This window comes from Mus caroli, chromosome 3 (genome assembly GCF_900094665.2).
Source record: "Mus caroli chromosome 3, CAROLI_EIJ_v1.1, whole genome shotgun sequence".
Lineage (NCBI taxonomy): Eukaryota > Metazoa > Chordata > Mammalia > Rodentia > Muridae > Mus > Mus caroli.
In genome coordinates, this window is record NC_034572.1 from 13389823 (window position 1) to 13405893 (window position 16071).

Below are 16071 nucleotides of genomic sequence, written 5' to 3' on the forward strand. Positions count from 1 at the left end.
GACAGGGTTTCTCTGTATAGCCCTGGCTGTCCTGGAACTCACTTTGTAGACCAGGCTGGCCTCGAACTCAGAAATACACCTGCCTCTGCCTCCCAGGTGCTGGGATTAAAGGCGTACCACGCCCGGTAGGAGTGAGCTTTCTTGACTGACAGGATGCTTATTTACCTTTGGAGCATCGAAGATTTCTGGGTCATTGTGTATCATTGGAGGAAAGAGAGCTACAAAATCTCCTTTCCGTAGAGAGTAGCTCTTACTCTCTAAGTTGAAATCCATATCCTCTTGCACTTCTCGGATGATGCTGGAGTATGAACACAGCCTCAGAACCTCAAGAATAGTGCTTTCTGAAAGAAACAAGCCACAGCTTCTATAAGGTGAGAGTGCTCTGCGAAGCTTCCTTAGTCACCTGTTAGAACTCATGATCAAAACCTTGCCTAGAAGGGAACTGATTTCTTCACATCCATTGCAAACTAAGGGAGAGTCAATGAGGCTGTGGAGGCTGAGGGGAAAGAACCTCGTGGCTTTGGCACAGCATCTTTGGGCAGGTGGTCAGCACATTGTTTATAGACAGAGAAAAGAAGGAATCGTCACCAGGAAAGGACTGGTCTGTTAGGGAAACAAATATAATAATAAAGTGAAACTGTACACATACACAGCACCCTACTGGAGGGTTACTTCATCAGTCTGTAGACTATTGTTCCCTTTAAAAGCCCTTAGACAGTTAACTGTAAATTAATTATAGTAGGTACATTTGAAGACAGCTTAACTCTTTATTTCTCTAATGCTAGTTGTAAATAAAATGAGTCAGCATTTGTTGGAAATTTTTCAAAGGAAGAAATTTTTATATGATATAAAAGAAAACCACACTTTTTCTCAGCATCCAGGAAGAATAACATTCACCATCATGTGCTGGAAGATTCCAGAAGCTGAATGTCCTTGGTTTCCCAGTGGCCTTCACCTTTTGCTCCCAGCACGGCAGATTTTATGGCTAATTTCCGGCGATTTATCCTGGCAGTTTGAGGAGGAATTCCTTTGGGAATAATATGCATAATTTGCATAAATCATTCTGATAGCATGCATATCAGTGTGTAGCTCCTGTCTAGAGCGGCATCTCTCCCTTCATAATCAAAACTGACTATGTTTCCACCGGCGTGAATGGGTCCTGGAATATAAAGCCTCGTGCTTTCTAATCAGCAATGTGAAAGAGCGCCAAATGGAGCTTCCCCCCTTTCACATGATAATAAATGATTGTGTTATGACTTACAATTTAGAAACCTCATACACATGTTCAGAGCCTAGTTTCTTGGTACTGAACACAGTTTTGGCATAGCCCATCCCGAGTTATTAGGTTATTAAAGGCAGACCCAATAGAGGGGGCTTGTATACAGCAAAACACAAAAATAAGTATTTTAGTAAGATTTAAACCTAGGAACAGCTCGCATAGGGACACAAAGTAGCTTTGGGTGCCTTCTCCCAGGAGGTTTTTCCTTGAGCACGCATTTGTCTAAAGAAATGAGGCTTCGGTCAGCTCTGTGTGGGCAGTGCAGTGATTCAATGTGACGTAGAGTGAGGCTGTGCATATTCTCTTAGACTGCCTTCGTTATTATAATCAGGCTTAGTCAAATCGGTTTGCTGGTGATGAAGCCAGAAAAGGACTTTGGTTTTGGAACATGGACTTTACTGCAGATAGCCACAAGGCACCTGACAGGACAGATTTCAGCTGGCCAGACACCAACAACCAACATTGCTATGGTGAAAATCAAGGATAGGCTTCCCATGTCCTGCTACTGGTCCTGTTGGACCAACAATAGCATAGCATCATTTTAACATGTGGCATGAAATAGTAGCTGACATATGTAGTAGTTCTGTTCACACAACAAGTCCAGTAGGGGTGTGGGAAGACGAAACACAAAAGCAAAATAATGTTTGGGGTGGCTGCTGTGACAGGATAGGCATTTAACAGTCCGAATAACATGGTTATATCCGATTGGCTGGTGTGCTCTCAGGAAGCATGGCAGCTTGTGCCTACTGCAGTATCACAAATGACAATTGGGCAAGCATATCTTATGCAGAAGTTAATCACAATAATGGAGCTGAAAGTGTGGCTCAGCAGTCAGATCGTAAGTGACAAATCTGTTTTACCTTCCAGTACCAGTTATGTGTGCAAGACGAGGTTGGCTCTTGCTCTGAGCGATCATGCCGATAATCATTAGGCGACAAAAGTAATGAGTTGTGTTATTATCACCAATGGAGAGGCGAGCTTATGGGGTCTGCAGTACAGCATAAAGACAAAAGCCAGCAGCACTTCCAGCCCCAGAATGAATGTGGGCAGAGCTATATGTTGAGAAGGATGACAAGGGCACAATGAAAAAGCTGCAGTTTCTCCTTGTAGTTGTCATAGTTGAGCAGACACCAGCCAGTACCACTGACAGACCAGCTGGGCCCTGGGAGGACTTCCATGCTACACCAGGAGGTACAGTAAATTATCCTGCACGGTAGAGCAACATCTGTTTCTATGCTAGTGCCGAACAAACAAGGCAGTTTAAAACATACCAAGGGATAACCAAGCAACAAATGAACATGACCCTCATTTTTTCCCCTCCTTCCTCACACTCGAGGTGCTAAATTTCATTGTGCAAGCATTCCATGAAAGAGATGCCAGGTTTTTATTGGATAAGGTGTTGTCAGAGAGATTTTACATATTTCCAAAATGGAAGGGAAAAGCTTATAGTATTTTTATTCTTAGAATTGTCTCCTTTCTATCTTCATTTCCTTTATACTAAAGCTAGCACTTGGTTCTCAATTTGCTCTAGAATTATAAAAAAAAAAAAACCCAACAACTTTCCATATACTTATAAATATTCAGTCTTTAAACCTAATTTGCTATACTTAGTTCACATGCCTTCAAGCATTTGTCTTCCAATTCCCACTGAATAAATGCGTACTAATGAGAACCAAGCAAGCTGCTGAGGCAAAGCTGGGTGACTGGGGTCTGGCCTGCCACCAGCTTGTGATAGGCGGGCAAATTGAGTTAAAATGAAAAGTCTTGTCAGCTAAAATTCAACATGGTAGCCAAACGGCAAGCTGTCAATCATCCATCCAAAACAAGGGACTATAGGTAATAAAAGGTCACTGTGGATCATTAGTGCACACTTGGCTTACATATGGAAGCTAATTTTAATTAAACATGATCTCTATCTGTAAATGTTTTATAAAACTTATTGTGCATAATGGATTGCTAATTTATGCAAGCATTTAGCAGGTAATGGGACCCTCTAATTATTAGACTATAGTGTAGAAAAATGGCTATAGAGAATGCAAATATTTGGGGGATAAATCTAAACCATGCATTGCAAGGTGCCAACTGCCATAGCTGTGGTTCAGAGAAGGCTGCTTGTATACTGTCAAGAACCGAGTTTTACTGACTACCATCTATAAGACAATTGGGTCACAAAATTTTCATGATGAACTCACAATTATGATCCTGAACCACCTTCTTTACCTGGCCAGGAGAAAAAACGGGTTTCTTTTTTTAAGATAGAAAATGAATAGGATTAAAAGTTCCTTCCAGATAAAGAGATGGACATGTTTTAAGCTGTGATGTTTTACAATCCAGTGGAAGGGAAATGACAAATCAAGGGAAATGCTCGTAGGAAAAGGCACATCCGCTTTGTCTTTGAAATAATTCACAGATGATTCCCATTTGTAGATTTTGAGTGCCAAAGCAGATCATTATAATCAATAAATCCTGCTGCACTGCAAACACAGATAAGCACATGCACATTTCTGCCTCATACTCAAGCCATGTCTGTATATGTGGAATGAATACACTGTGACATGGCTGCGCTATTAATGTGGGTCACCTTAATGATTGGTGCAGGCTGGCATGCCACCTGATTAGCCATGGTGATCAGGGGATAGTGGCAATGGCAGCAGTGAAAAGAGCAGCCAGCCCCACTATAGTCACTGGGGCTGAAAATGGATAGGAACAGGGAAGGGAACGGACGTGACAGAGCTGTTCTCTACAAGGTCTGATGAAATGTAGCCTAGGATGCACACACACACACACACACACACACACACACACACACACACACGCACACGCACACATACACACACACACACATTTCTGAGTGTCTGTATATAGTCTCTTAGACAGATGAGGAAGTAAAAAAGAATTGTGATAACTAATATATAATTCAAAGGAAAATCATAAATTTTTAGATCAACAATTGTATATTTGAATAAAGTTAAAAATAAATCCGAGTCAGTACAAATGCCTACCTTCACACTGCATTGCAGAAACAGGCTTTGGTTCCTGCTATTTATGGTTCCTGCTATATATTTATATACATGTAAGTTAAACATTCATATGCTCAATAAAATTTTGTTAAGGTCTTACTCTGCTCAAAGCACTGGGACGGAGTGTCTGGAGCAAAGAGAAATGCACTGTGTGGATTTGACCTGTACTCATGTAGCAATCTGAGAAATAAAAAGTTGAAAATACATACAAGCAAGTAGCTTCTAAGATAGTACTTTAGGATGCTTCTTTATGAGTTAATTGGTGTGTGTGTGTGTGTGTGTGTGTGTGTGTGTGTGTGTGTGTGTGTGCGTGCTCGCACACATGCGCGCGCCTGTGAAATTGCACAGGTGACCAAATGTGTCTATGTTCAGAGGTCACCCTCATGGAAGTTAGGTTGTCAGGCTTGGTGTCAGGTGACTATCAGCTGAGCCCACTCACTAGCTCCCAAGCTACTACTTTAGACATTGCATACCTTACTTGTTAAACTGACCAAGACCATAAACTTTGATTTTTTTTTTCTTCATGGAACAGCTCTAACAGCTTAAACAGCACATGCATTATTGGTTATTTGTTGAGGAAACCTCATAACTATTCGTTTACCATCTTAATTTCTCAGATTCCTTTTCAGTGTATTGATTGAGGTTATAAGGGATAGGACTCAGAACCTTGTATTTGCTAGGCAAATGCTCAGCCCCTGAGCTATATCTACAGTTCAAACTAAGGCATCCATGGATTAATAGTGCATTGTTTTTGTTTGTGTGGTTTTTGATTTGTTTTAATCTTGCTTTTTTATGGTTCTGGGGATTGAGCCCAAGGCTTTACACATGTTGTGTAACTTCTCTAGAACTGAGCTATAATTTGTCATTTTATCCTTCCTCTTCTCTGTCTCTCCCTCTCTCCCTCCGTTCCTCCCTCCCCCTTCGTGTTCTTCCTTCTCTTGACAGGGTCTGTCTTTCTAAGCCAAGCAGACCTTGGACCTGTAATTCTCCTGCCTTTTCTCTCTAGCTCTGACATTATATCCCATATCACTCACTTGACTGTTATGTACAGTTTCTGAGTTATCACTCACAAAAAAGTATTTTTCACATTGAAAAGAAGTTTTCTTCCCTTTAATTTTCAACCTTTATAAACACAAATCAAGTCCTGCTCCCAATCCATTTATAACCCCTAAAACAGATATAGTTATTTTATCATTTCTTTAGGTGTAGGGGTGGTGCTTTTGTGCTGGCTAGGCAAGACCTCTACCCCTGAGATATACCCCAGCCTATATTAACCATTTTTTATTTCTCTGTTAGAGATGATATGGCATTAGCCTTTTGACATTTGGTAAATTCAGATAGTTGATAGGCCTCTTACAATGTGCCAGAAATACAAGCACTGCTTGAGTAGGAAAAGAGAGAGGTGCTTCTATTCTCTGTGCTCCAGATACCATACTTCTATTGGTGTGTCACATGTGCAAGCAGATTAGGAGTGAATTTTCTAAATAATGTAACCACTTCTTCCTTTGAAGCATTCGGATATCTCAGAGATTACCAGCGATATTGGCTGCCTGTTAGAATCACAGCAGATTAGTTTTAAAGCAATAAGCATAACATCTCCATCCTAGATCAGTGAAATCAGAACCACAACACTAACCGAAACCTTGAAATGAGGGGTGCTGAACCTTGGCCACATAATAACATCTCCTGGGGGACTTTTAAACTCATCAACCCTCACTACAGAATGATAAAATCAGTCACTGGGGACCAGCCCAGGGCTTTTTTTTAAAGCTCTCCAGATGATTTCAGTGAATAATCAAGTTGAGAGCTGTGGTTTGAAGCTGGGTTCTGCCAAGAAGCCTCATTCCTTTCTGTCCTGGTTTGCTTTTAACTCTCATGTGATGAATTTACTTTTAATTTTCATTACAGTTACCTTCCAATCAGCTGGCATTTCCTTCCTGAACCTCTTAGCTTTGTATTGAAATGCAGAAATTGGTAATAGTGACATCAGTATTTTGTAATGATGTTTCCTTATGTTATACATGAAACTTTATTGTCTATTGTCTGTTTGTAAAGTATCTCTCTCTTCAGTTAAGATTTTTCTCACAGGAGACTAGTGCTATAGTGTAGTCAGAAAGCATTTGACTAGCATATGCAGAGGCCCTGGGTCCAATCCCCAATATGGCAAAAGGAGAAGAAAAAAAAATTACAAACATGAAGTGAAATTCTTTTTTTTTTAGCATAAGAATTTTTTTTTCATGAAGTGAAATTCTTACCTTCTGTGAGAATATTTTGGTAAGCTTCAAAACTGCCCCATTTGTCTAAATGCCTATTTTTCCCTCTATACAATTATTTTATAATACTGAATCCTGTATGTGAGAACCAGTGGTACGTGTTGTATAAAAAACAGTGGTTGTTTCTTAACCAGTTTTGCCTGAAGTGACAGTGATTACCATAAGTCATTAAAGCCAACAGCCTGCCTCTGGGTTTGCTCCTGTTTCACTGTGTGGTTTGTGTTTAATTCTTGCTGAGCCTTCCTATGCAGTGATCAAATGAAAATACTAACTAAGCTACACAAGTCACTAACACAACCTCTGGCATTTGATCAAATAATTGTTAACAGATTTAGGATAGGAATAGAACTGGGAAGTAGAGTGTGTACTGAATATTGCTTTAATCCCTTGCACCATTACAACAGAACAAAACACACTATTACTCTAGGATCTTATCCTGAGGTTACAATCTCTGTCATAGTCTCAAGACTTGTCTTACGTTTCCCAAACTTGTCAACATGGACATTGTGGTAGATGGCTTGGAATAATCTAAATATAAAAATATTCTCTTAGTGGGGACAATAAGAAATAATATGGGATAGTGATATCTCATGAGAAAGATACAGTTATGGTCATCAAAATCCAAGTGAAAAATTCTGTCTCTCTTCTGAGACTATTTCTCATTTGTAAAAAGACTGATAAGATTTAACAGCAGCCACAGTCCCTCAGAGTACCTTGGTAAAGACCACATGAAGTAACTAAAAGCTACTTTGAAATATTTAAACAACTAATAGGTTTAACATAGACATACGGTTATTATGATTTATTATTGGACTTTTAATTTTGAAGCTAACACTTCTGCGTTGGGTCTCTATCTCCTCATTGCACTGCTCACAAGAAATAGATTTAGACTCTTGACAGGGAGTCAGGAAGACTAATGTCAGATCTCCACCACTCTTCCTTGGCCACTCCCAAAACACTTCTCCAGTCTTATCCCCAGTTTTGTACCAGAGCACCTGCTGCAGCCTGCCTTCCCTGCCCTCATTTCCAGTGGATAACGCAGCTCTACCTCTTCAAATTTCCTTTCCACTACTTTCTGCTTTATCCTAGCCAGCATCTCCCACAGACATTGCCTGGAAAGTCACAGGCCACTTCAGCCAATAAAGAAGGTAGGACAATGGTGAATTATTACAGATCCTCCATTCTTCCAAGTCTAGTGCCCCAGGCTCTTTGTCAGTTCTGTAGCAGATCTCCTGTCATGGCTTCTCCTCACTCTCTGGCCCAATTCCCAGGGGCTAAGCAGATTCTAATGGAGCACTCCACTTTTCTTCCTGATATGGACCCATTCCTAAGTGTTAGCATACAATGTCTAAAAACACATTTTACCTGGGACCTACTGTAGCCACACATATCAGGAGTCCCAAAGAATTTTCCACCAGGCAATATACAGTCATCACACTCTCCTCAGAACCAGAGAGGGCAGGAGAAACCAAGAAGAAAACAATCACCCAACAAAAACAGTACCAGGTATCAGCATCAAGAATTACATTTTTTTTCCAATGTCAGATGCCTAGATGCCAGTGTAAAAACACAATCAATAATAGCCAGACAATATTTCTCCATTAGAGTACAGCAATCATACCACAGCAGACCCTGAGTGATGCAACATAGCTGAAGGACAAGAAAAATACCTTCAAATAACTTTTATGAATATGACAGAGGTCCTTAAAGAGGAAATGAATGAATCTCTTAAAGAAATCTATAAGAACACAAACAGTGGAAGGATATGAATAAAACAGTCCAACACCTGAAAATGGAAATAGAATCAATAGCAAAAACTCAAACTGAAGGAAATTTAGAGATGAAAAGTTCACTCACTTGAAGTGCAAGCTCAGAGGTAGCCTCACCAATGAAATACAAGAGATTTTTCATCTCAGCATTGAAGGCACAATCAATTAAATGGATATGTCAGAAAAAGAATATGTTAAATCTAAAAAAAAAAAAAAAATCTCCAAAACATCTTGCAAATCTGGGAAACAAAGAGTTGGTTCTTTGAGAAAACCAATAAGATGGACAAACCATTATCCAAATTAACTAAAAGGTAAAGAGAGAGTATCCAAATTGACAACATTAGAAGTGAAAAGGGAGATAACAACAGACATTGATAAAATTTAGAGGATCATGAGAACACAATTTAAAAGCCCTTACTCCACAGAAAATGTAAAAGAAATAGTAACTTTTCTCAAGCCACACCACTTACTAAAGTTAATAAATATCAAATAAGCAGGTAAAACAGACCTATACCCCTATTGAAATACCAGTTATTAAAAGTCTCCCAACCATAAGATGCCCAGCCTCAAATGATTTTAGTTCAGAATTCTACCAGACTTTCAAAAAAAGTTGATGCCAATATCACTCGAATTATCCCACAAAATAGAAAAGGAAGAAACATTGTTCAATTTATTTTAAGATAGCACAGTTACCCTGATACCAAAGCCACATAAAGACCCTCATAAGAGAATTACAATAATTTCCCTTATGAACATAGATGCAAAGTTCTCAATAAAACATTTACAAAACAAATCCAAGAACACATCAAAGAGCTCATCCACCATGGTTGTGTCCACTTCATCCTAGAGATAAAAGGTTGGGTCAACATACAAAAATCAGTCAATGTAATCCACCATAGAAACAAACTGAAAGAAAAATCCCACACAATCATCTTATTGAATGCTGAAAAAATCTCCACTAATCCCAAATCTGATAGAGGATTAATAAACAAAATATATCAAGAACTCAAGAAGTTAATCACCAAAAACCCAATCTAATAAAAAAATGGGGTATAGAATTAAAATGAGATTTCACAACTGAGGAATCTTGAATGGCTGAGATGCACCTAAAGAAATGTTCAAAGTCCTTAGTGTTCAGAGAAATGCAAATCAAAACAACCCTGAGATTCCACCTTACGCAAATCAGAATGGCCATGATCAAAACCTCAGGTTACAACACATGTTGGAGAGGGTGTGGAGAAAGAGGAAGATTCCTCCATTGCTGGTGGGATTGCAAACTGGTACAACCACTCTGGAAATCAATCTGGAGGTTCCTCAGGAAATTGGAAATAGATCTACCTGAAGACCTAGCTATACCACTCTTGGGAATATACCCACGAGGTGCCCCACCATGCCACAGGGGCACGTGTTTTACTATGTTCATAGTGGCCTTATTTATGATAGCCAGAAGCTGGAAACAACCTAGATGTCCCATGATAGAAGAATGGATATAGGAAATGTGTTTCATTTATACAATGGAATACTACTCAGCTATTAAGAATGAGGACATACTGAGTTTTGTAGGCAAATGGATGGAACTAGAAAATTTTATCCTGAGTGAGTTAACTCAGACCCAAATGGACATGCATGCTATGTATTCACTAATAAATGGATATTAGTAAAAACAAACAAACAAACAAACAAACAAAAAACCAAAAAAACCAGAATACCCAAGATACCATGCACGGAACTCAAAAAGGTCAACAAGCAAGCAAGCCAAAGTGCCCAAGTAAGGACACTTGGCTTACTCAGTCCCACTTGGGAGGGAGCAGAAAGCAATCACAAGTGGGGAGGTAGGGAGGGACATAAGAGAGAAAGTGGATGGGGGGAGTAGTTAGGGGTAGAGGGGAATCTGATCTGGTTTTGGGCAAGGGAAAAGAAAGGACTGAAGCCCTGAAGGTCAGCAGAAAGAATGGAAACAAGCAACCTCAAGGAAGGAGGTTGGGGGGACGCTCCAGAATGCACAAGAGACAGGACAGGTGAGAGACTCTCAGGATTCAAAGGGAGGGACCTTAGATGAACTGCCTGACAGCAGGGCAAGGGAACTTATAAAGCCTACCTCCAGCAGGAAGACAAGGCATCAATTGAGGGCAGGGGAGGGGGGCATCTCACAGTTACAACTCTGACCCATAATTGTTCCTGTCAGAAAGAATTACAGGAATGGAAATGGAGAGGAGCCTGAGGAAAAGAAGTTCCAGCAAGAGGCCCAAAGAGGGATCCAGCTCAAGGGGAGGTCCCAAGGCCTGACACTATTACTGAGGCTATGGAGCACTCACAAAAAGGGACCTATCATGACTTCCCTCTGGAAGACCCAACAAGCAGATGAAAGAGTCAGATGCAGATATTTACACTCAACCAATGGGTAGAAGCAGCTGACCCCTGTTGTTGAATTAGGGAAAGACTGATAGAAGTTGAGGAGAACCAGCAGTCTCAATTAATCTGAATCCCTGAGATCTCTCAAACACTGAACCACTAAACAGGCAGCATACACATAAGTATACGACCCCAACACACATACAGCAGAGGACTGCCAGGTGTGTTCATTCAGAGATGATGCACCTAACCCTCAAGAGACTGGAGGCCCCAGGGAGTTTAGAGGCCAGGTGGCATGAGGGGTGGGGACAGGGGGTAGGGAGGAGGTATGGGATGTGGAGCAGTATGAGGGTGGACTGGAGGGGGGGAGATAAAAAAATGGAGTGATAAATAAATAAATAAATACAAGCCCTTTGACAAAAGCTAACACCCCTTCATGATAAAAGTTTTGGAGAGTTCAGGGACATAAGGGACATACCTAAACATTATAGAGGAAATTTACAGCAAGCCAACCTCCAACATCAAATTAAGTAGAGAGAAACTGAAAGTAATTACACTAAAACCAGGAACAAGGCATGGCTGTCTACTCTTTCCCTGTTTATTCAATATAGTTCTTGAAGTTCTAGCTATAGCAAGAAGATAACTGAAGGAATTCAAGGGGATACAAATTGGAAAGGAAAGAGTTAAAGTAATTGTATTTGCAGATGATATGATGGCATACATATGTGACCCAAAAACTTCTATCTATTGTTAACTACTCTTAACAATAAACCCCTCCAGTGATATGGCTGTATACAAGATTAACTCAAGAAAATCAGCAGTCCTCTTATATACAAATGACAAACAGACTGAGAAAGAAATCAGGGAAACAACACCATTCACAATAGCCACAAAAAATGTAAAATATCTAGGGGCAATTCTAACCCAGCAAGTGAAAGGCTTGACTTCAGAAGATGGAAAGGTCTTCCATGCCCTGGATCAGTAGAAATAACACAATAAATGGCTATGTTAACAAAAGCAATGCAACTCAGGTTTTACAGACCTTCCTTGAAATGACAATACTCAATTTGATCCAGAAGAACAAAAGCTATCCAGGATAGCTAACACAATCATGAACAATCGAACATCTGGAGGTATCATCAATACTGATTATAAGCTGTACTATGTATATAGTACTATGCTATAGTATGTATAGTATAGTATGTATGTATAGTATGTATGTATAGTATGTATAGCATAACACAAAACATGTTTGTCTATGTTGATCATTGGAATCGAATCAAAGATCCAGACATGGATCTACATATCTATGAACACCTGATTTTTGATAAAGAATAAAAAAGCCCCAATGGAAAAAAGAAAGCATGTTCAACAAATAATGCTAGTCTAACTGGATGTTTGGATGTAGAAGAATGCAAATACATCTTTATTTATCAGCCTACATGAAACTGAAGTCCAATTGTATCAAAGTCCTCAACATAGAACCGGATAAACTGAACCTGATAGAAGACAAAGTAGGGAATATCCCTGAACACATCAGCACAAGAAACATTTTTTTAAGCAGAATACCAATAGTGCAAGGATTAAAATCAATGGCTAATAAATGGGACTTCTTAAAATGGAAAAGCTGCTGTAAGGCATAGATTACCAACCATTAATATGACAAGACATATTTAATGGGAAAATATTTTTATCAACTCTGTAAAGGATAGAAGGTTAATATCCACAGTATATAAAGAACTCAAGAAACTAGATCAAATAATCCAATTAAGAAATGGGGTACAAATGTAAACAGAGAATTCTTGTCAGAACAATCTCAAATGTCCAAGGACTACTTAAAGAAATGTTTGATATCTTTACACATAAGGGAAATCAAAATCAAAATTACTCTGAAATTTCATCTTACTGCTGTCAGAATAGACAAGACCAGTAACACAATGACAGCTCATGCTGTGAGAATGTGGAGCAAGGGCAACACACCATTACTGCTGGTGGGAGTGCAAACTTGTACAGCAACTATGGAAATCCATATTGTGTTTTCTCAAAAAAAAATTGAGAATTGATCTCTCTCAAGATCAATTCTATACTACTATACTAGTCTTGGGCATATATCTAATAAATGCCCCATTCTAACCCCAGGATGCTTGCTCTACTATGTTCACAATGGTTTTATTCATAATGGTAAGAAATGGAGGGCACAGCATAAATCTTTCCCTGAAGGGAAAAGTGGGTGGACTGGGGCAGATGGGAATGGGAACAGGAGGGATCAGGTAGGGAAGAAGGGAGACAGTATGAGGAAAGATAACTATAATAGGTGGGCATTTAGGCAGTGATATGCAAGCCTAGTGCAGTGGAAACTTGCTGGAAATTATGAGGATGACTCCAGTGAGGATTCCTAATAACTGTTGATATGGAGCCTGAACCAGCCATCTATAATCAGACAAGGCTTTCAGTGTTTGAACTGGGATACCAACCCAGCCACAAAAACCATTGACTTCTCCTGCCTGAAAGATGTACTGGGCCAATGGTAGCTCAGAGCTTGTGAAAGGGGCTAACCAATGACTGGCTTACTTTGAGGGAGCCCATGCCCAATCCTGCATGATTGGCCAGGATTTGGAAGCTGGATGGCTCAGTGACCTAAGGTAGAACCAAACACAACTGACAAAAAAAAGTCAATGAAATGATTCACAATTATATTCTGCTATACTCATAGATTGATACCTAGCTTAATTGTCATCAGAGAGGCTTCCTCCAGCACCTGAATGGAACACATACAGAAATCCACAGCTGAATATTAGGCAGAGCTCGGGAAAGCCAACAGAAGATGAAGAAGAAGGACTATAGGAAGTAGAGGTAAAGAGGACGCCAGGAGAACACTGCCCACAGAATCAACTAAGCAGGCCTCATGGGGCCCACAGAAACTAAGGCGACAACCATGGAGCCTATGAGGGTTTTTGTTAGGCTCTCTGAATTTATTATATATATATATATATATATATATATATATACACACACACACACACACACACACACACGCACGCACGCGCGCGCGCGCATGTGTGTGTGTGTGTGTGTGTGTGTGTGTGTGTATGTGTCTGTGGTGTAGCTTGGTGTTTCTGTGGGACTCATTCCAATAGGATTGGGATGTCTCTGACTCTTTTGCCTGATTGTGGAACTATTTTCTTATTAGTAAGTTGTCTAATGCAGCCTGGATTTGAGGGTTTGTGTGTAGTTTCACTGCATCTTACTCTGCCACATTTGGCTGATGCCCTGTAAGGTCAGCTCTTTTATGAAGATAAATGGAGGAAAGGGAAGGTTGCAGGGGTTGAGGGACTGTGAGGAATGGAGGGAGGGGATGTAATGTATAAGAGTAGAATTAAATATAAAACATTTGTTGTTTCTATACATTGGGTAAGCACGGGAGAGCTGTGAGGGCTCCAAGATAAGAGTCCCTAAGTCTAGCTGTTGACCTGCATAGACCTAAATTACAAGTTCAGAATTTGACATTTCTTGTGGTTCAAAAATCTGTACTGACTTGTTTTGTGTGTCAATTTGACATAAGCTGGAGTTATCACAAAAAAGGAGCTTCCCTTGAGGAAATGCCTCCATGAAATCCAGCTGTAAGGCATTTTCTCAATTAGTGATCAAGGGTGGAAGGGCTCATTGTGAGTGGTGCCATCCCAGGACAAGTAGTCCTGGCTTCTATGAGAAGGCAAGCTGAGCAAGCCAGGAAAGCAATCCAGTAAGCAGCATCTCTCCATGGCCTCTGCATCAGATCCTGCTTCCTGACCTGCTTGAGTTCCAGTCCTGACTTCCTTTGGTGGTGAACAGCAGTATGGTAGTGTAAGCCGAATAAACCCTTTCCTCTCCAACTTGCTTCTTGGTATGATATTTTGTGCAGGAAGTGGACTAAGACAAAAATCTAAGCATTTCTTTCTTAACAGTGCACTTTAAACACAACCTTTTATTTCAATAACAAACAGTTGCTTGCTAGCAATAAACAGAGAGTTGATGAATTTCAAGCAAATTGTTAAGAGTAATAATTATGTGAAGACTACAAACATAGTCTTTGGAATTCATTTGCATTATTTTTGATCTTCTCATTCTTAACATGAAAGGGTAATTACCTGGATATATGGAAAATAAAACCTAGAATTCCGTAGAAACTAAATCAACTCAAAAATACTACTCATCCTAAGTATAGACAACTACTCATATTCTATATAAATTTTGTGTATTAGGTCCTTAAGTGTTCTGCCCCTCCCCAAAGAATATTGGCATCTTCATAATGTAGGGAGTATTTTTTTCTGAACATGTAATTCTTTTGTAATTTCTTTAGGAACATGAGAGGTGATGCAGGTTTCATAGTTGACTACAGTATAAGTCACATTGGATGCTGTTGCCCCTGTGATATGTCTCAGCCTGTCCAATGGGAACCATCTCTGCAACACTTGGGGAAGTCCTGTAGTGCTGAGGAACAGTCAACTGTAATCACACTGTTAGGACCTGATATCTCAGAATCTGCGGAGAGAAGAGAGACTGTATCTTATGTATAAAAACTTGAGGCCAACACAGGCTAACATACTAATCTTATTAAGCCAAGTAGCCCAGAAATAGAAATCATATAAAAAAAAAAGGCATTTGTTCAAAGAAACTAAGAGTATATCGTCAAGAATGGCATAGGATGACTCATGACTTCAGAGGGAACTGACATGTATCGGTACAGATTTTAACTTTACGTTCCCTACACAATAGTGAGAAGCAGCTTGGGCAAACCCAGAAAAGGAAAAGGATACCTGTATCAGACCCACAGCTCATGTCAGGTGTGAGGCTAATGAGTAAAAACAAAAGGAAAACTGTGGGAGAAGCAAAACCAGCCAGCTAGGATAGGCCACAGATACATCTGCCATACTGTTTTGTTTTATTTCCTAGAACAGTGAGAGTTTTTTTTTTTTTTTTTTTTTTTTTTAAGAATATCGACTTTTATATGTTGCAGTTTGTAGCTGTTTTGCTCGACTGCCTCACACCCTTCTCTACCTGCCTCCCCTTCCTCACACTGCTCCCTCCATTCGTTCCTCCCTGCCTTCCTCTTTCTTTGCTTTGCTCCTTTCTGAGTGTTTAAACCACTAACCATGAAAAGTATTTTGACTACCATGATAAGAACTGTATGCCCCAAGCTATATAAAACACCGTGAGCTGTGCATGAAATGCAAGAACCATTTTAAGAAAGAGTAAGTATTTGTGTGTGCACATTGCCTCTCTGAAACACTTTCCTGTTCTGCCATGGAATCATTCTCTGTCAAGACAGAACAACAGTGTTTGGGAGGCATCCGCAGACCAACAGATGCTCAGAATCAATTGACATAATAGGCATACAC

General features: G+C 39.9%; 1 protein-coding gene across 2 annotated transcripts in view; it reads right to left on the reverse strand.

Annotated features, from left to right (window-relative positions):
- Positions 1-16071, reverse strand: part of LOC110291739 (25-hydroxycholesterol 7-alpha-hydroxylase) — a 169103-nt gene that overhangs the window by 7115 nt on the left and 145917 nt on the right. For both annotated transcript variants that reach the window (XM_021159008.2, XM_029475067.1), the window contains exon 5: positions 166-341. In XM_021159008.2, coding sequence (XP_021014667.1) covers positions 166-341 — 176 coding nt within the window. The remainder of the gene's footprint in view (positions 1-165; positions 342-16071) is intronic.